Source organism: Oreochromis niloticus, linkage group LG23 (genome assembly GCF_001858045.2).
Source record: "Oreochromis niloticus isolate F11D_XX linkage group LG23, O_niloticus_UMD_NMBU, whole genome shotgun sequence".
Lineage (NCBI taxonomy): Eukaryota > Metazoa > Chordata > Actinopteri > Cichliformes > Cichlidae > Oreochromis > Oreochromis niloticus.
The window spans coordinates 26,135,372-26,155,215 of record NC_031986.2 but is presented as its reverse complement, the minus strand read 5'-3'; the positions used below and the strand labels follow the sequence as shown (position 1 = coordinate 26,155,215).

Genomic DNA, 19,844 nt, shown 5'->3' with positions numbered 1-19,844 from the left:
GCCCCCACATGGTTGAAAAAGACTTTGCTGTGAACAGGGTCAGGCCAGGTCAAAAGTTTTAGTCTGTTGAACCTTAACCCTTGCTGTACTGACCTTCATGGATATATGAAATACAGAAAGGGTTAAGGTTTCATCAGAACAGCCGCTCGGATGGTGCTGTCTACCTCCAAAGGTCTTGCAAAATCCAGTATTAAAAAGTTGAAGCTTTTTTAACAACATAAAAGACTGGATCAGTGCATGTCATAGAGGACATAACAGGAGGTCTCATAAAGACCCAGCTTTAAGACTATATCCACATCTGTACATCAACACCAAAATGCTGTTTCTTTGGAGTAAGCCGAAAATTTGGAGTATTGTGTGGACTCCTGTCCCAATGGGTGAAGTGGTTGTTTATCTGTTGCAAAAATGAGGCAGCCAAGCTGCACGTGCTGCTTTTCATGAAACACAGAAAGGAGAGAAGACAACAGAACCAACAGAGTCTATACACAGATAGATGAAAACAAGAAAAGCTGGTGAACTGTGAGCTGTCATGCTACTCATTATACTCTGGAAGTAAAGTAGGACCTGTTGCAACTGTTGAGCACTGTTCCCCTACTATGTGTAGTTACATTTCTGGTAAGGTGCACATCAGAGCACAGTGTAAGCAACTACATGAGATGTAAAACTATGTTGTAGATTTAACCAAGGAATATAAAACAAGCATAAGGGAATTCATAGGGAAGCAAGTTGTCAGCCACAAGGTAGCCATACTGGTAAATCCTTCATTCAGTAAGTCATGAAACTAGAGACCAATACCATAAACTCAACTGGAAAGTGCACGCTGAGCTCAGAAATTAAGTGATCTGCAGGCTCATGTTCTTATGTTCTTACAGACTTCCATACTGTCAGAACCTGAGGGGTTGTTTACTGCTGGTCATTGGAAAGAATGCAGGTTTATTTTATCGTAATCATCAACAGTCTGGATAATTTAATTCCTTGCAGTCAGGAGGGAAGACTGAAAATTATGAAAAACAAAATTTTAATGAAAGGCACAAAATATTTTGTCTGTATTTGTATAACTCATCTGCCCAGTTCACTATGATTAAACTTTAATAAGTAATTGTCAGCAAGTAAGGTTGGTAGCTTCTTTCAAAAGAGTAGATAGTCTGGTTTTGAGTGTTTGAGAAGTTAAAGATATTTTCCAAAGGATGAGCTCAAAGCTACATTATTGGCTTCTCTGGATATCTTTAATATCTAGCTCACATGTGAAGCACATTTATAAATAAGGTTTGACTCTAATGAGAATTCAGAGGGAACAGTGTCTATGGTCAGAGCCTAGTAGGAAACCCATCAACAGATAAATCCAGTCACTGGCAGCAGTATGCAAGGAAATTAAGTTTTAGACATTAAATTATGAAAAACAAGACACTTATTGCACTTGTGTAAAAGTTTGTGCAGCTTCCTCACACACTCAGGTCTGAAGAATTTGTTTCACCTCACATTTAGATGGACAGCAGGGCAGAGATTTACAGTAAATGAGGGGATTTCTTTTAAAACTCTGACTCAGTGCGGAGGTTGTTGAATGGCAGCCAATCAGCTCAGCGCTCTTAGTGGGCCGAGTGTTGGACGTCCACAGTCCAAACTAACGTGTATTGACTCTGCAGCTTAGAAAAACAAATGTTCAGGTATTACTGGGATTAAAGGGCTTTTAAAACACAATACCATGATCATCTGGAATGCAGCTGGAGAAGGTGGACACATGATAACAGAAAGGCATATTAAGAGTTTAGATTAACCACAAAGATGAGCCTCACAGTTCTTGGACAGTAACATTTATTCTGCTTCTCTCCATTTTGTAAATGTTTTTCAGAAAACCAGATAGAAATACTTCACTTTTAACATTTCAGCCAAATAAACCAGACAAGACCAGGAAGATCAATTAAAGCATTTTAGTGATAAAGTTTCAAATTTTTCAGAAAAGAAATAAACTACAAAGAAAAATAAATCTCTTAATTTCTTTTCTGTTCCAACATTACAAGAGAATGCGACGGTGACGATGGTGGATTTTTCATGGTCTTCTCCACCCACTCCACAAAGTTGGCCACGTTCGTATACACCGCAAAATACCCAGCCCCACAACCACGTCCCCAGCCAACTACACCAGTCAGAAAGTGGGTGGAGCCAAACAGCGATACCAGTGGGCTGCCATCATCTCCACGGCAACTCTCCTGGCGTCCTTCCAGATATCCAGCGCACAGCATGTTTTCGGTGAGGTTGAACTTGGCTCTCAGGGAGCACATGGAGTTCTGGAGGATGGGGACAGACATCATGCGGAGGACAGGGGAAACCGGGGCGCCTAGAGTCTTAACGTTGCCCCCTGTTGTCCTCTTGCCCCAGCCAGACACAGTGTGGTAACGTAGTAGCAACAGCTCCCGCGTCGCAAAATCTTTAGTGGGCAGGCAGATAGGGATGACGTGTTGGCTCAAGTTGACAGCATGGCTCAACTGCAGCAAGGCAATGTCACTGTCACCCGTCGCTGAGACGTAACTATCATGGGCAATCGCCAAAGAAACAGGTATCTCCTGTTCTGTGCCTTCTTCCACATCCAAATTATATTCCCCTGGTGACACGGAGCAGAGTTAGAGAAAGCCAAGTTTTACAAAATAACAAAACAACAACAAAAAAATTCTTATACTTAAAAAAAATTATAAGGAAAAAAAAGATCAAAAAACAACTTTACAATAACTTTACACATTAAATTCTAAAAAAAAAAACATACCAAATAACTTCCACAAAACGAAATGATGGGAAACACATTGTAAAAAATAAACAAGTGCAAACCCCTTTAGAAAATCATTTATAGTGAAATTATGAACCAACGTACAAGATTTATTAGATCAAATCATTTTTTTAAATAATTGGCAAAAATATACAATATAAAACTCTAAAAACTGCAAACAACTAAAAAAATATATTTTTCAAGACAGTAACCAATATTTTTATCTCAATTCAACAAATTAATGAAAGTAAAAGCTAACTTTAAAAGAATAACATTTAGATGTTAAATTAACATATCAAAATACACCACATGAAAAAGATATATATAAATCTTATAAAGTTTGTATCTGTCTTGTGTGAAACTTGTGTGACAAGCATACAAGAGTGAAAACAGATATAAGATCCCCTGAAAAATTATATAAATGAAACTTGTATGTTTTGGATACTTCCTAAAACAATATATGAAAGTAATAAGAAAGTGGCCACTTTCATGAGTAAATCATATAAGCCTTATATGATTCACTATATGAAGCAAGCTAAAGCTGATGCAAGTCTTTGCATCAAGTTTTTCCTATTTCTTCTCCATATGGGACAAAATAGCTTTTTAAGTAAGTTTTGCAAAGTAGCACATTAACACCATTGCAATATCAATTTTCACTTTTAGAAATAATGTCACAGGCAATTAAAGGCAACAGTGACAAAGAACTTTAAAAATTAATTTGATAACTTAACACAAATTAATGATATTTACATTTCACATTTTATTAGAAACTGGTCTGATATGTTAGCGATGCAAATGAGTTTACCTGCTACCACAGTCAGGTTTTGGGGGTCATGGCCATGGATGCAATGTGCAGCAGTGATGACCCACTTTGGATGGATGAGAACACCTCCACAGTGGGCTTTTGCATTTAACTGAACCAGAACCTAATAAGAAAAAACAAGGTTAAATTAACTATAAGATAGAAACTATTTCCCAGCATAAAACTAAAACCTGAGACTAAAAAAATATTTATTTTCATATATAATTGTGTATTATTGTAATTTATTGTATTAATGTATTATTTAAATTATTTTATGGGTTTCTACCATACCCATTTGACTGTGGTTCCCAAATTTGGTTAGTCTCTACTGAACATGTAAAACTGTCCAGGTTTACAGCAGAAATAAACAGAGGAAATGTTTACAGCCTGTTACAAATAAATATTTTCTTCTCAAAAATTGTACAGGATGTTTTTAAAGATAAGTCGGCTACTTAAGTTGTATAAAGCTTAAATTTTGCATTAACATAGTCATCAAAAGTTCAAACTGTCCACTGTCAAGTTGACATTTCCACTTTAACACAAGATGTTTGAATTGTTGACAAATTTTGGCAATGTTTCTGCTACGTAGAAGACAATCCCTCTAGGACATGGGTGTCCTCGAGGGCCGGTGTCCCAACTGTAACACATCTGAACACAATTAGCAGGTCATTAGCAAGACTCTGTAGGCTTGAATGCATCAAGTCAACTCATGCAGCTCGTGAGTGAATGAGCATGGTGCAGTGAAAGTACTTTTAGAAGTACATTTTTCAGGACACCGGCCATCAAAAACAAAAGAAGCTGATCTGACCTGAGAAAACAGCCATGATGAATCGATCAGTTTGATCACTCATATAAAGCAGTGTTTACCTGCCAAGGACAGTTTCCTTTGGGACAGTGGTAAGTCCCCACCATCCTTGGAGTAATCACTGCAGTCTGGTTTTGTCCTATTTCTGGCCGAGCCACCCGACCACATGGATACTCCACTGTAACACAAATGCAACCGCACAACTACTTAATCCTGCCAAGATGTAAAGTAATTGATAATCAACTTAACGTCTTCCCCAAGAAATTCAGAAGTTTGTAAAACTCAAGCAATCAATCAGCCATTCCCATAATGAGACATCATGTGACTACCTTTAAATGAGACGATTAAATTGACAGTCGTTAAGTTTGGGGTCGAATAGTTTTGATCATATCAGTCAAATGTATCTATTATAAAAGGATTTGATGGCTGCTCAATAAAGGATTTCACATCGTGATCAGGGTAAAAATAATGAAGTTAAAGCTCTTAATGGAGGTAGTCCTTCAACATTTCTACCGTTGGGGACACACTGTCGTCCATCGTCTCCCAGCACGTATCCATCAGCACAGTAACATCGACGTCTAGATCCTGAACCATCACAGAACTGCTCACAGCGCCCGTTTAGGTAAAGGCACTTCAGAGTATCTTCAAAGACTGAGAAAATCAAAAATCATTTGTTTAAAGCTTTAAACTTTCTTTTATTTAGGGATAAATACCAGGGAAATAAAAGTATATGGGTTTAAATTCAGCAATTTTCTGTAAATCTTCATATAAAATTAATTTTAACCAAATAATTTCTTACCTGTCTGACAGTATCGTCCTTCAAACCCATCGAGACACTGACATTTTTGGCTATTTCCCAGATTAATGCATGTCGCATTATTATGACATGGGTTGATTAGGCAGGGGTCACGACCTTACAGAAGAGTTAGAATGATAATGTCAGATTTATGAAAGTGATTAAATGAAAGCAAGAAAACTTGATTTACTTTTGTGGGGGAAAAAAATTCACATTCTCCATTGGCTTGGAGATGTGCTTGGGATCATTGTCCTGTTTCATGACCCTGTGAGACAGGTACCTTCACACTCAACCCTTGAATACTTTGGATTTCAAAGGAGTTCACGATCGACTCAATGACTCCAATGTGTCCAAATCATCACCCGTCCATCCCAGGCTTGACATCTGACGTATTTGTGCTGATATGTTGTTTTTGATTTTCGCTAAATGCATTTTAGCCAGCCATCTCTACTTTGGTCTCGGCTGTCATATGTGCGTATGTAACACAAAAAAATATAAAACATTAAATAATAAAAATGACCAAAATCTTACTTACCATCATATGACAGCCAGAACAGCATCTAAAGAAACAAATATTAAATAACTTTCATATTTATTTATTTATTTTGATCGGTAAATTAGTGATAAACATTGTAGTGTTTTAAAGGAACAGTTTGAGTTTTTAGGTTTCTGTAGTGTCTGTGCTCATTTTGACTAAGTATCAGCAGGCGGATCATTTCCATTATGAAAAAGAGTGTTGGATAAAGTTGGAGCAAAAGATTTGTTCAATATGCAACACATGACAGAGGTCTAATTTAATCATCTTTAACCATCATTGACAGTTTGGTCAGTTTAACTGTAGAATTTTGTTGTCACTTCGAACTGAGGCAAAATTATAAAGCTGAATAATCTAGTTTCTAAATTTTTATGTTTTATAAATTCGAAATTATTTTGGCCTGTAGCCTGCTAGCAAAAGGCCAGAAAATGACAAGCTGATTAAAATTATGGCATAATGGTCGACTTGATAGTCATATCTTATTAGAATTTTTATTTTGGGTTATTACAACCACAAGGAACAGGACTGGGGGATAGAAAAGGGGAAAAAAAGAAAGACAAGGAAGTTACGGAGAAAGTTAACAGAAGAAGACGGAAAGAAAAATAGAAGAGAAGAAGAGGGATAGAGAGAGAAAGAACACTGAGAATCTGATTCAACACCAAAAAAAGAGACACAGCAGCAACCAACAGCACACAGTACTAATTGTACAAGATATCTTTAGAGGCAGCAACAACCTAAGATAATGTGTCTGTGGGTACCTGCATCTACACATGTGTGTGAGCGTGCTTGTGTTCATGAGGTTTCTCCGTGTACGTGTCTAATAGTGGGTGTTGGGAGACAAAGCTCCGCCCACGGGACCTGAAGCAAACATGGAGGAGAGCTGGGCCCCAAACACCCAGAGACCCCCCCAGAGCATGAGAGCCTAAGGAAGACTTTTTACTTCTATTACTGCTTCTAGTTTTACTTCTTTTAAACATTTAGAAATTCAGTGTGTCTGACCGTCAGATCTTCATCCTCAAACACCTCCCGAGCCTCTTCATAGCTGCAGATCTCCTCAATGCATTCCCTCTCCAGATTTCCCTGTTTTACCTCCTCAAATAAGCTGTTTGCTCGTCGCCAGCGCTGCAGGACTGAGTTGGCCTCATGCTTCTCCACAAACACTGGAAGGGCGGGTTGCAGAGATTGAGGGGTTTTTTTTGGTAATAAAATCATTTAAATGTACAAAAAGTGGAGTGTCATGTATGAACAATTACATCCTTGAATATGTGAGAATATAAGTTTTGTAGCATGAAATGTAAGAATTAATAATAAAGTATTCAATTTTTGAAAGAAATAATAATGATCTAAGAGGGATAATTTAACCAGTAAAAATTGAAAAAGCTTAACCTCAAATGAAAATAACTAAACCAGCAAAACAGTTGTGTTGTGTCAATCAATTAAAGAAACATTAAACACATCTGCTTTGCATTTTTCTAAAAACACAAAAAAATACACATAAAAATATATTACAGGCCAGACTGTGACATTTCTTCAACCATCCACAAAGTTCAAATTTTATCATAAGTCAAGGTTTTCATTTTAGGTGTCTCGATGGAATTAGAAGATGTGTAAAACTGCTCCCAATTGAGGTTATTTTTATCGTTATTTTCGCTAAAGTCACCAACCTGCAGCAGCAGCGATGCCCCACAGCAGAGTCCAGATGGTGCAACAGCCCTTCAGCAGCATGTTGACCAGATTCAGAGTAGTGATGTGTCGGTCGCGAACGAAATGGCTCTTAGAGCCGGATCTTTGACGTGAACGACGCGAGCCGGTGTTGTGCCAAAGTAGTTACCCCCGTCAAAAATTGTTTCCCCATCCACGAGAGCGCGCAAAGTAGGAGGAGCCACTTGCCCAGCTCCGTTCTGTACGCTACTTGTCACTGATCTGCAGTCGACGCAATAAAGAGTAAAAGCTGGAAAACGGCAGGCTCGATTAATTTAATATTAGTTTCGTGACATTGTAATGTGCCGTGTGGAAGACAATTTACATTAAACTGTACACTGAAATAACCTGCTGGGAATACTTTGTCTAGAAAAATACTTTGATACTATAATACTGTAAAACCAGACGCGATCATGGAAACACGTCGCTCTCCGGTGAATTTACACTCGGTTTACATTTTGTAGCGAAGCTATCACGAAGGAGTTTATTTGCGAAATCAATCACAGTATAACCAATAACTACAGTAACGTTGGAGAGGGTTTCTTCACAGCAAAAGTTATGGAGGGATACAGATTTTATCAGGCTGTGTGGCATCGGCTGCCAAAATGTGTGCCCCCCCTATCTTTAATCCATATTGGCTTTGCTATCACAAAGGGTATATTTGCAAAATAAGTCACAGTATAACCAATAAGTACAGTAACTTTGGAGAGGATTTCTCCTTCACAGCAAAAGTTATAGAGGGATACAAAATTTATCAGGCTGTGTGGCATCGGCTGCCAAAATGTGTGCCCCCCCTATCTTTAATCCATATTGGCTTTGCTATCACAAAGGGTATATTTGCAAAATAAGTCACAGTATAACCAATAAGTACAGTAACTTTGGAGACGATTTCTTCTTCACAGCAAAAGTTATGGAGGGGTACAAAATTTATCAGGCTGTGTGGCCTCGGCTGCCAAAATGTGTGCCCCCCCTATCTTTAATCCATATTGGCTTTGCTATCACAAAGGGTATATTTGCAAAATAAGTCACAGTATAACCAATAAGTACAGTAACTTTGGAGAGGATTTCTCCTTCACAGCAAAAGTTATGGAGGGGTACAAAATTTATCAGGCTGTGTGGCCTCGGCTGCCAAAATGTGTGCCCCCCTATCTTTAATCCATATTGGCTTTGCTATCACAAAGGGTATATTTGCAAAATAAGTCACAGTATAACCAATAAGTACAGTAACTTTGGAGACGATTTCTTCTTCACAGCAAAAGTTATGGAGGGATACAAAATTTATCAGGCTGTGTGGCCTCGGCTGCCAAAATGTGTGCCCCCCCTATCTGTAATCCATATTGGCTTTGCTATCACAAAGGGTATATTTGCAAAATAAGTCACAGTATAACCAATAAGTACAGTAACTTTGGAGACGATTTCTCCTTCACAGCAAAAGTTATGGAGGGATACAAAATTTATCAGGCTGTGTGGCCTCGGCTGCCAAAATGTGTGCCCCCCCTATCTGTAATCCATATTGGCTTTGCTATCACAAAGGGTATATTTGCAAAATAAGTCACAGTATAACCAATAAGTACAGTAACTTTGGAGAGGATTTCTCCTTCAAAGCAAAAGTTATGGAGGGATACAAAATTTATCAGGCTGTGTGGCATCGGCTGCCAAAATGTGTGCCCCCCCTATCTTTAATCCATATTGGCTTTGCTATCACAAAGGGTATATTTGCAAAATAAGTCACAGTATAACCAATAAGTACAGTAACTTTGGAGACGATTTCTCCTTCAAAGCAAAAGTTATGGAGGGATACAAAATTATCAGGCTGTGTGGCATCGGCTGCCAAAATGTGTGCCCCCCTATCTTTAATCCATATTGGCTTTGCTATCACAAAGGGTATATTTGCAAAATAAGTCACAGTATAACCAATAAGTACAGTAACTTTGGAGACGATTTCTTCTTCACAGCAAAAGTTATGGAGGGATACAAAATTTATCAGGCTGTGTGGCCTCGGCTGCCAAAATGTGTGCCCCCCCCCATCAATAATGCACATTGGCGTTGCTATCACGAAAGAGTTTATTTACAAAATAAATCACAGTATAACTAATAACTACAGTAACTTTGGAGACCATTTTCTTTTTTTAGACTTCTTAATTTAACATCTACATATATATATATGTCGATATGTGTGTTCTCAACAATGTGTGCCATAAGAACACTAGCTGTGCACCTTTAGTGTCAACTATGTACAAGCGAAACAAATAAACACGTCTTCTGGTGGTGGGCTTTTCACGCAGAGCTGGTGGAACCACCGCAAACACATCTCACACTGAATCTGTAAAAAAAATAAATAATTATAAATCCCAATGTTAAAATTTCATTTATGGGAATTGATCATAACATTTAGCAGTCTTTCATGATGACATTACCCATTTGTTGTCAGTTTCATGCTCTTCTTCGCCGCAGAAAAGACAGATGTTTGTCAAGTCATCTGTTTTAAAAAGTGAAAAAATAGCACAGAGTATACTACCTACTGCACTTATTACTTCATTCAAACAACTATATGGTTTGTTTCTACAGCTATCATGATGAAAATATTCATGATGTCAGAACACTGAATTGTGGAAAATGAGTTACCTGTCTCTAGGAGGAGAGTGGTGGCAATTTGCAGCCTGTGTGTGTTTATGGCCTTTTTTGTAGACGGAAAGTCTATTGACTCTTTTTGCAAGATCTTTTCAGCAAACTGAAAAAGAGATTCTAAGATGACTAAATAGGCTAATATCGTAAATGTTATTTTATAGAAATTTGTTTGCTGTGAATCAATTTCTTTCTTTTTTTGTGTAATTATCTTATATTCCTTTTCCTGTCATTAACATTTATTACAACACAACATTTCCAATATTGTTGTATATATGTATGTATTACGGTTAAGACTCGTACTTTCAATGCAAAGACTCCACATGAGGTAGCGTCCAATTGTTTTGGGTGTTTGACTGTGTCACAAGTCCACCTTGAGACGTTGCATCCTTTTTTTCGCATGAATGCCCTGAAAGACAAGTACAATAAAAACAAATAACATGTTTTAAAATTTTGGTGACACAAAAAGATGAACAGTATGGAGAGCTTAAGTGTCTGTTGAACATCAAGTTAAGAACACTGACCACACTGTTTTGTTAAAATCATTACTTTTTAAAAGTCTACAACGCATTTTCGTGGACAATTACTTGTGCTTTTATTTTCCTGTTTCCTCCCATGATATAGAAATCAATCACTTACACAGTACACTTTGAAGAGATGTGGAGGAGAAGCAAAGATGAAATTCACACATGTATAACCTATGTGGAATTATTTTAGACATTTGTCTGATGTTTTAGTGCTAAACCTCCGCAACACTTTATGCAACTACTAAACATTAATATCCCCGTGCTATATTTTCTAATGTAAAACATCATCTCATACAGACATCAGGTCCTCAAATAAACATTGAAACATGGGGAGACTTCTCTTTAAAGGCAAAATTAACCCATAACACCACAATATCAGAAGACGAACACAAAAATTTAAACCTGTTGCTGCTAGTTTTTTAATTCTGAGTACCATTTATTTTTTGATTGACATCATACTTGTAATTGTCATAATAAACACAAAATAACAAAAGCAACAAAGAGTTTAATAAAGGGTCGAAATAAATTTGAGCAGTTATCCTTACCTTGTTGATTCCAAACAATTTTGGATACCTTGTTTAGTTTCTCCGAGTGGATCAAGATACAGCGACTTCTTTTCTTGTGGGTAAATGACCTACAGTAAAATTATGTGGAGAATTACATGTAATAATTCAAGACTTAAGATTATCTGCATGCCATGCATTTTTCTTATAAAACTGATTTGATGAATATTGTAAATGCAATTATTTTGTTTACCACTAATGTCCAGTGATGATGTTCATTTACAATTCCCAGAATCACTTCATGCTCCATGGGTTTGATCTTAAATTGAAACAAAAGAATAAAAATATTAACTTCAGACATAAAAAAAGAAATGCAATAACATGTTGTTTAGAGTCCTTTTTTATTAAAGCAATTTATGATATATTATATATCATCCACTTATAAAGTACTCTGTGACAGCCATGATTCATCCCTCATTTCTTTAAACTGTGCAAGAAGCTGGACTATCTTATATTTTTATAAGTGGTTTGCACATTACTTCCTCCAAGACTAATAAAGCTCTTTCTAAGGATTTTCTTTGGACATGGAGTTCATTTTCACTCATTTTCAATGCGATCATTGTGCCATCTGCAAAATAATGTGTAATGCTTTATTAAGCCTCTTTAACAGTGACGTATGAATCACTTGAGAATAAAAAGGTACCTATTAAAGAGATGAAGCAGTGTTGATGATTTCAAAAGAGATATTAGCCCAAATGTTTGCAAATCTCAAATCAAGCATTGATTGGAGTGTGTACAAAAAGGAGGAAACCAGACAAGCAGAGAACAAAAGAGAACTGGCAAGTCTAATAAACTATCCACATCTACTAACCCAGTCTCAATTCGTTCTTTCTCCATAAGCTGTTATCCAATCTAAATCTGGATGTGGATATGATCTGAGGTACTTAAACAATACACACAAGATTCTTTCTAGAGATACCTACCTTGAGTCTTGGAGCTTTTCTCTTCCAAATGGCAGTCATTGAAAATGAATCAATGAATGCTGCTTTGGCTGAATTATGGCGATTGCATTGTCTCACCATGATCGCAAGATATGCATTAATAGACTGCGAATACAAAATGTAAACATTTTTTAACTGTTGTCAAGCAATAAAACACTGATAGTTGCATTGTTGTCAGTAAAGATCACTGTACCTCACTTTCCAACTCCATGTCCGGACCAATTTGTTGGATATCCCAGTAGAATAATTTGTAAGCACCAATTTTGGAGAGTAGAACGTGAGGACTCTTTCCAGCCCAGGCATCCATTATATCTACAAAAAGTAATGAGAAAAAGAGACAAGTCATCAGGACTAAATGTAAATCAAAATTTAAAATGCATAATTTCTTATGTAGTTTTCTGACAAAAGGCGTGTTTCAGGGTAAATACTTTTAAGACGCTGATAAAATGGGCACATGGTTTAACATTGTATTTGTAGAAAAAAAAGAGCACTTAAATTTGCTTTTATTTGGGGGTAAAGTTACACTTACAATGTCCTCTAAAGAAATTTAAATAAATTCATATTAATAAAAGAAAAGGAATTTAAATACATAGCAATAGAAATGCTCTTGCCCCCTATCAAATTTTTTTCCAGCAGAAACACCTATTACAACAATTTTTTAAAATTATGTTTAGTTGAAGCTACATGAATATGTTTTAAAATACTCAGGCTCAAGGCTTGCACCTGTGGCCTTTACTATTACATAACCATTTCTGGAAAATGTTATTTTTCTCCTCCAAAACTAGTTTTATTGTCTTTAAAATAGAGTGTCAATTTCTGGGCTGTTAAAAGCAGCTTCTTAAAGAGTATTTGATCTTTCGAACTATTGCTGGCAGGCAGTCATCATCACAACATTAATATACTGCTTGTAGTGGGCATTCTATGTCACTAACAGCATATATGACAGCAATTTCAGAAAAGAAGAAAATGAAGAACATACACTACTAGTCAAAATTAGGGACACACCTTCCCATTCAGTGTTTTTCTGTGTGTTCATGCTTTTCATGCAGTGACAATCATCTTATGTGACTACCCCATGAAGCTCACTGACAGAAGGCCTAGAGTGTGCAAAGCAGTGATCAAAGCAAAGGGTGGCTAATTTGAAGAATCTAAGATATAAAAATATTTTTGGTTCTTTCATATTTTTTGGTTTACTACATCATTTGTGTTAGGGTTAGTGCTCCATATGTGTCCATTCATAGTTTTGATGCCTCGAGTTCTAATCAACAATGAATCTACAAAATAGACAAGGAAATTAAGAAGCAACATTAAAATGAAGGTGTGTCCAAACTTTTCACTCTTAGTGTACATCAGATGTACAATATCAATCATGAACATTCTGGGTTACACAACAACAAAAGAAAGATTCACAGTTTTGAAGGACTCACTTTTTCATTTGTGTAATTTTACACATGTGGCTTACATCCTTTTACAAGTTTTCTATAATGTTTTGCCCCATGAAGGTTTTTTTTAAAGCATTAACATATTGTTAAATTTAAATATTCTGTTAGGAAATATACCTAAAAAAATCTTTTTAAAGGTGTAAAATTTGCTATGCCATGATCTACAGAGTACTGAAACAAACACTGTCATAGGAACAAAGTCCTTTTTTAAAAATAAAAAAATATTATATTTATTTACATTTCTCTGCAACAGGTTCAGTGTATCTCTGAGAGGGTGATGCTGGAGGTGGTGCAGGGCTAGCTTGTGTGGCTGTTGCTGGGGCTGGTGTCACAAGTGGAACTGTTGCTTCCATGGTTTGTGCTGTAGATTGCTGGGCTGTAATCTGTGGAGCTGAGGCTTGTGTGGTTGTAGCATTTGGAGCTGTGGTCTGTGAGGATGGGTCTGCTGCCGTTGTGGTTTGTGAGGCCTGGTCTGCTGTTGTGGTTTGTGAGGCTGGGTCTGCTGTTGTGGTTTGTGAGGCCTGGTCTGCTGTTATGGTCTTTGAGGCTGGGTCTGCTGCTGTTTGGGATTCGGTTTGTACAGCTGTAGCATATTCTGGTGCTGTAGCACTTGTGGCTGGTTCGTTCTCTTTCTGTGCTGTTGCTCCTGACTCTGGATCTGATACCGTTATTGCTATACCTTGTGGAACTGGAGATGGATGTTGTGTTTGAACCGATAGTGATGTAAGTGATGCCATTGGTGCTGTAGGCTGTGTAGCTCTAGGAGGAGGTGGTGGTGGTGCTACCGCCACTGGTGCTGCTGTAGCCTGTGAAGCTAGAGCAGATGCTGGTGCTGCTGCAGCTTGTGGTGCTGCTGGACCTGGTTGTGCTGTTGGTAATGTGGCTGCTGTTTCTTTGAACCCCGGTGTGGCACTCTTGGCATGCTGTCTTTGCTTAACTTTAGTTGGTCAATATTTACTTTTGGAATGATTGTCCCATTGGAATCCTGAAGATCTGCACTTTTACCTTGGATTGCTGTAATAATGTAAGGGCCTAAAAAGTTTGCTTCAAGTTTTCCCCCTTTCCTCTGCTGACTTCTTATGTTAGCTCTTAAAACTTTGTCACCAACTTTGAAGACGACATCTCTCGTCATCATTTTTATTTTGCCCTTTGTTTTTTCCTGAGCTTTGACCACATTGTCCTTCACCAGTTCCAACAGCTTTTGATGCTTTGAATGTCTTCCGACAGCTCCTCCTGCCCCACAATGTCTTCCACACTCTCATCAACCTTTGAATCAAAAGACATGTCTATCATTACTATAATTTGTGTAAGATACACAGATAATACATAAAAGAACTGAGAAATACAGTGAAAATTTACATTAAGTGTCTTTGGTAAGGTTTTAAGACACAATGTATTTCTGGCAAAGCTTCAGTGTATCTTGGGATTGATTGGACATGAAGAAAACTGTTATTGAGGGTTTGAACAATCCATAAAAATATTCAGTGGTGTAGTGCTTTTATGGCGGTGACATAGCATCCATTGAAACTGATCTGCCTGTGCCTCAAAAACTAAAAAAAGTTTCGTTGTGTGGGATTTCCGTGTAGTTTGTCACAGACAGAAAGACATACCATGAACTCTTCTGGGATTTCGGAAGGATAGCGAGCCTCTCTGCCAAACATTAGGTAATAAGGTGAGTATTTGGTGGTCACTTGTTTTTTAGTTCTGAGTCCAAACATTACAGCATCCAGATACTCATCCCACATTTCTGGTTGGTCGCCAACGACTTTACACAGGGCTCTGACAATGAAAGCACATAGAAGACATTCATATGAAAGATCATTTACATTTTTTAATAGTTTAATGTCATGCATTCATGTTTTGGTTGAAGGGAACCCCCATAAATGTATAACATGTACTCCAAGAATTTACCTCTGGATGGTGCCATTCATTTTCTCCACCAGCCCATTTGTTTGTGGGTGATAGGGGGAGCAGAGGCTTCTTTTAATTTTTAACAATCCGCAAACCCTTTTGTTGAGCTGCAAAAGAAAGTTATATACACTGACTATAAGCACATTACAATAAGAATTTAAATAAACAGCTGTCATACTAATATCTCAAAAACAGATTTATAAAGACCAGAAAATTAACCATTTTCAAAAAATTATTCAAATATGAGTTCACATATTTTTGCCAAAGACTAAAGTACTTACAGAATTGACAAATTCTTTGCCTTGGTCAGTAAGAATCCTTTTGGGGGCTTCGAACTGGTGGACAAATTTTATGAGACAGTTTGTCACTTCCCCGGCTGATTTTGACTTTAAAGGGTATGCTTGTGGCCATTTTGTAAAATAATCAATAAAAACACATATGTATTGATGTCCATTGTTGGTTTCAGTAAGTTTTCCAATAAGGTCCATCCCAACCAGTTCAAATGGCTGAGAGACCTTAAAAACAAAATCATAGTTAAGTTAATAATACTGAAATTACACAGAATGCTAGTCTACTGTTATAATTTTTTCAAGTATATAATCAGTAGGTTTCTAAGCAATGAAAACATTGTGTGATTAAATGTGATTATTTGCTGTGGTCGATGACTAACCTTTATCGGAATGTATTCCGCTGGTTTTTTAATTGTTGCAGCACTTGCCTGGCAAAGTGCACATTGGGAAACCTAATCAAAAATAAAAGCAATTCAATAAGAAACACAAGAGTTGATGATCAAGGTTTACATAACTTATTATGAGAGATACAGAAACATTGCTGTGTTCCTCTTAAAATAAATTAGCTGTAGTCGAATTACATAGAGTTTGTTTTGGAGTACCCACCCAATTATTGATGTCCACTGACATCCCTGGCCAGTAGAACCGCTTTGAAATGGCTTCTCTTGTTTTTGTTTGCCCGCAATGGGCCCCAGTAGGACTGGCATGAAAATCTGAAAAAATTGTGTTTGCCTCATCAGCCCCACAGACTACCGTTGTCTTTATGGTTTTGTCTGTGCCTTTGTAGCGCCAGTAAAACAGCTGCTCCCCTAAACATAAACAAGAAAATAGAAAAGTTTATTATAGCTGTTTAAACCATGACAGGTCTATATGTGGTAAAAGTCATGACAATACATCTTCAATGTAATGAATCAATTATGTATGTGATATAATTTGGGGGTGACTATTGGACTGGTTCTCTATAGTTATGACAGTATGACTACTTCAGAAGCCAAAAAGATTATGCCACTCACAAGACTGTATTAGTGATACTAAACAAAGTGATGGATGTGTAAAGTCATTATAACTAATGGCCTTCAGATATCATGGAGTTATCTTTTGTACAAATATCAATTCAAAGTAGTTTAATTCCAAATTTCCTGCTGTCCGTAATTTTCCACATATGTAATTTAAAGACATAAAGACATAACAGTGGGTACACCTGCGTAAAAGGGTGTGGCACATACCACTCCAAAAGTAATTACGACGTAATATATTGTAGTTAAGCTATAAAAGGACAAAAACAGTTCTTAGTTAACGCTGTCTTCTTAATAGCAAACCTTAAAACTTTTACTTTAATAAACGCCCATGTGCCTATTAACCGGGGTTAACTAGGTCAAAGAAAGGTCAAGCTAATTAAATCGGTTAGTGCAAATTAAGACTACACATTATGCCTTTGTATATGTGTTAATATATATGTATTGATGACATTTATAAACGCTACGAAGTTGCTGTTATTACCTTCAATGTCGTAAATAGCAGCTTTTCTTCGGAGAAGAAACTTCTCTTTCTTCGTGAAAAGCGCTGGATACTCGCCTTTCAGTTTATATGCAACCAAAATCTTGTACTCGTCTGGTTCCATTCTCTTGTGGTGTTTGTTATTTTCGAAAACAAATTGTAAAGTAATCTTCTAGTTAGTTCAGAGCCACTCTGTTTTTCGGTTCGTGCGCACAACGTGAGCTAATTTGCATAATTGATGAGGAAAACCCACGTGACCAGAGATTTTGGAAAAATTTGACAATGTCGGAGTCAAGTAGGCCTACGAAAGGTTGGCCAAAACTAACTTGCAAAATTTTGAAAAGCCCTGTGACTTACAAAGACGATATATATATATTTAAATGTTGTTTTAAATTTTATTTATTTACAAAGAAAAACTCTGCCAATGTGCATTATTGATGGGGGGGCACACATTTTGGCAGCCGAGGCCACACAGCCTGATAAATTTTGTATCCCTCCATAACTTTTGCTGTGAAGGAGAAATCCTCTCCAAAGTTACTGTACTTATTGGTTATACTGTGACTTATTTTGCAAATATACCCTTTGTGATAGCAAAGCCAATATGGATTAAAGATAGGGGGGGCACACATTTTGGCAGCCGAGGCCACACAGCCTGATAAATTTTGTACCCCTCCATAACTTTTGCTGTGAAGGAGAAATCGTCTCCAAAGTTACTGTACTTATTGGTTATACTGTGACTTATTTTGCAAATATACCCTTTGTGATAGCAAAGCCAATATGGATTAAAGATAGGGGGGGCACACATTTTGGCAGCCGAGGCCACACAGCCTGATAAATTTTGTACCCCTCCATAACTTTTGCTGTGAAGAAGAAATCCTCTCCAAAGTTACTGTACTTATTGGTTATACTGTGACTTATTTTGCAAATATACCCTTTGTGATAGCAAAGCCAATATGGATTAAAGATAGGGGGGGCACACATTTTGGCAGCCGAGGCCACACAGCCTGATAAATTTTGTATCCCTCCATAACTTTTGCTGTGAAGGAGAAATCCTCTCCAAAGTTACTGTACTTATTGGTTATACTGTGACTTATTTTGCAAATATACCCTTTGTGATAGCAAAGCCAATATGGATTAAAGATAGGGGGGGCACACATTTTGGCAGCCGAGGCCACACAGCCTGATAAATTTTGTACCCCTCCATAACTTTTGCTGTGAAGAAGAAATCCTCTCCAAAGTTACTGTACTTATTGGTTATACTGTGACTTATTTTGCAAATATACCCTTTGTGATAGCTTCGCTACAAAATGTAAACCGAGTGTAAATTCACCGGAGAGCGACGTGTTTCCATGATCGCGTCTGGTTTTACAGTATTATAGTATCAAAGTATTTTTCTAGACAAAGTATTCCCAGCAGGTTATTTCAGTGTACAGTTTAATGTAAATTGTCTTCCACACGGCACATTACAATGTCACGAAACTAATATTAAATTAATCGAGCCTGCCGTTTTCCAGCTTTTACTCTTTATTGCGTCGACTGCAGATCAGTGACAAGTAGCGTACAGAACGGAGCTGGGCAAGTGGCTCCTCCTACTTTGCGCGCTCTCGTGGATGGGGAAACAATTTTTGACGGGGGTAACTACTTTGGCACAACACCGGCACCTTATCGCGAGCCGTGGGTTTTTTTTTTCTTCTTTCTCTCACCCTCTCTCTCGCACTTTTTTTCCCGCTTCAATCCGCAGGCGAGCCTTGTGCTTTGCGCTGGGCAGAGGGGGGAGGGGCGGTAGTTACAGTCTCAGTAGCACAGGAACAGAGCGGGAGGGAGAGAGAGAGAAAGAGAGCCAGGGACAACAACGTCACATTAGAAAGGTATAGTAATCATCCACAACTATTTTCAGTTGCAGATGATAAAGGATTCAGAAAGTTTATTCATGCAGGTCCATATGACAGAGAATATGCATCTTCTTTTTCATATTTGAATTTATATTTAATTGTGTTGTGGTTTGCAGTGTTTTGTGTTGTTTCATCTTAAATTTGTTTAAAAGGAAAAAGCTGAAAATTTAAATAGTTAAAAGTTGAACTGTGACTAGAGACAAAGCAGCACGTACAAACTTCAAAACACAAACTCCAAAACACATAAAAACTCAGGCTACGTCCACACGTACCGGGTATTTTTGAAAACGGAGATCTTTCTATGCGTTTGCACCTTTCGTCCACACGTAAACGGTTTTCGGTCACTGAAAACGGAGATTTCTAAAAATGCCTGTCAGGGTGGATATTTTCGAAAACTCCGTTTTTGCATTTACGGGGATGAGGAAAACGGAGAGAATGCAGCGCCTTTTTTGACGTCACACTGTACCACGTTTTGTTTCGGTGAAATGAATTTCTACAATACTGTTACTGTTAATTGTACTCTCTGCAGTGTTTAAACGCCCCATCTTTGTTTACTATTTCCCACCGAGGCTTCTAGACTTCTGATTGGCCAACATTTCTACACCTTTAGGAATATATCGGCACCTGTTGCTTTGGCATGTTCCTAGCAGCGTTTTCCTTCATTTCTGCATTTACATGTGGACGGGATTATTTTTTGAAAATCTCTGTTTTCAAAAATACCCGTGGAGCTAAGGGGGCAAAACAATCGCATGAGTACTG

General features: G+C 37.5%; 2 protein-coding genes across 3 annotated transcripts; both read right to left on the bottom strand.

Moving 5' to 3' along the window:
• Positions 1 to 1,794: 1,794 nt before the first annotated feature.
• f7i (coagulation factor VIIi) lies at positions 1,795 to 18,915 on the bottom strand. Its single transcript, XM_019365365.2, has 9 exons — positions 18,855 to 18,915; positions 7,361 to 7,483; positions 6,696 to 6,856; positions 5,697 to 5,721; positions 5,165 to 5,278; positions 4,879 to 5,016; positions 4,428 to 4,543; positions 3,564 to 3,684; positions 1,795 to 2,599 (listed from the first exon to the last, which is right to left on the bottom strand). The coding sequence occupies exons 2-9, from the start codon at positions 7,419 to 7,421 to the stop codon at positions 1,989 to 1,991; spliced, it is 1,347 nt and encodes a 448-aa protein (XP_019220910.1). The 5' UTR covers positions 7,422 to 7,483; positions 18,855 to 18,915; the 3' UTR covers positions 1,795 to 1,988.
• On the bottom strand, positions 9,406 to 14,703 carry LOC109204439 (sentrin-specific protease 1-like). 2 transcript variants are annotated; one of them, XR_003216484.1, is made up of 9 exons: positions 13,734 to 14,703; positions 12,247 to 12,365; positions 12,036 to 12,158; positions 11,306 to 11,371; positions 11,095 to 11,183; positions 10,326 to 10,431; positions 10,030 to 10,128; positions 9,815 to 9,878; positions 9,406 to 9,720 (listed from the first exon to the last, which is right to left on the bottom strand). XR_003216484.1 is itself a non-coding variant. In XM_019365367.2 (9 exons), exons 1-9 carry the CDS (start codon positions 14,230 to 14,232, stop codon positions 9,628 to 9,630), a joined length of 1,263 nt encoding a protein of 420 aa, XP_019220912.1. In that variant the 5' UTR covers positions 14,233 to 14,703; the 3' UTR covers positions 9,409 to 9,627. The 2 variants fall into 2 exon arrangements, 1 of the variants encoding a protein (XP_019220912.1); XM_019365367.2 differs by having other exon boundaries at positions 9,409 to 9,720; positions 9,815 to 9,876; positions 10,023 to 10,128.
• Positions 18,916 to 19,844: the final 929 nt, after the last annotated feature.

Bases quoted from the DNA above. Each gene is read 5' to 3' on its own strand.
- f7i (XM_019365365.2), bottom strand. From the start codon at position 7,421: ATGCTGCTGAAGGGCTGTTGCACCATCTGGACTCTGCTGTGGGGCATC. The intron at 6,857-7,360 runs GTTGGTGACTTT...CCGCCCTTCCAG, and splicing joins GGGCATCGCTGCTGCTGCAG to TGTTTGTGGAGAAGCATGAG. The intron at 4,544-4,878 runs GTAGAAATGTTG...TTTGTGTTACAG, and splicing joins ACGACAGTGTGTCCCCAACG to TGGAGTATCCATGTGGTCGG.
- LOC109204439 (XM_019365367.2), bottom strand. From the start codon at position 14,232: ATGGCATCACTTACATCACTATCGGTTCAAACACAACATCCATCTCCA. The intron at 11,372-12,035 runs GTAGGTATCTCT...TTTCAATTTAAG, and splicing joins GAAAAGCTCCAAGACTCAAG to ATCAAACCCATGGAGCATGA. The intron at 11,184-11,305 runs GTAAACAAAATA...ATTTTACTGTAG, and splicing joins ATCATCACTGGACATTAGTG to GTCATTTACCCACAAGAAAA.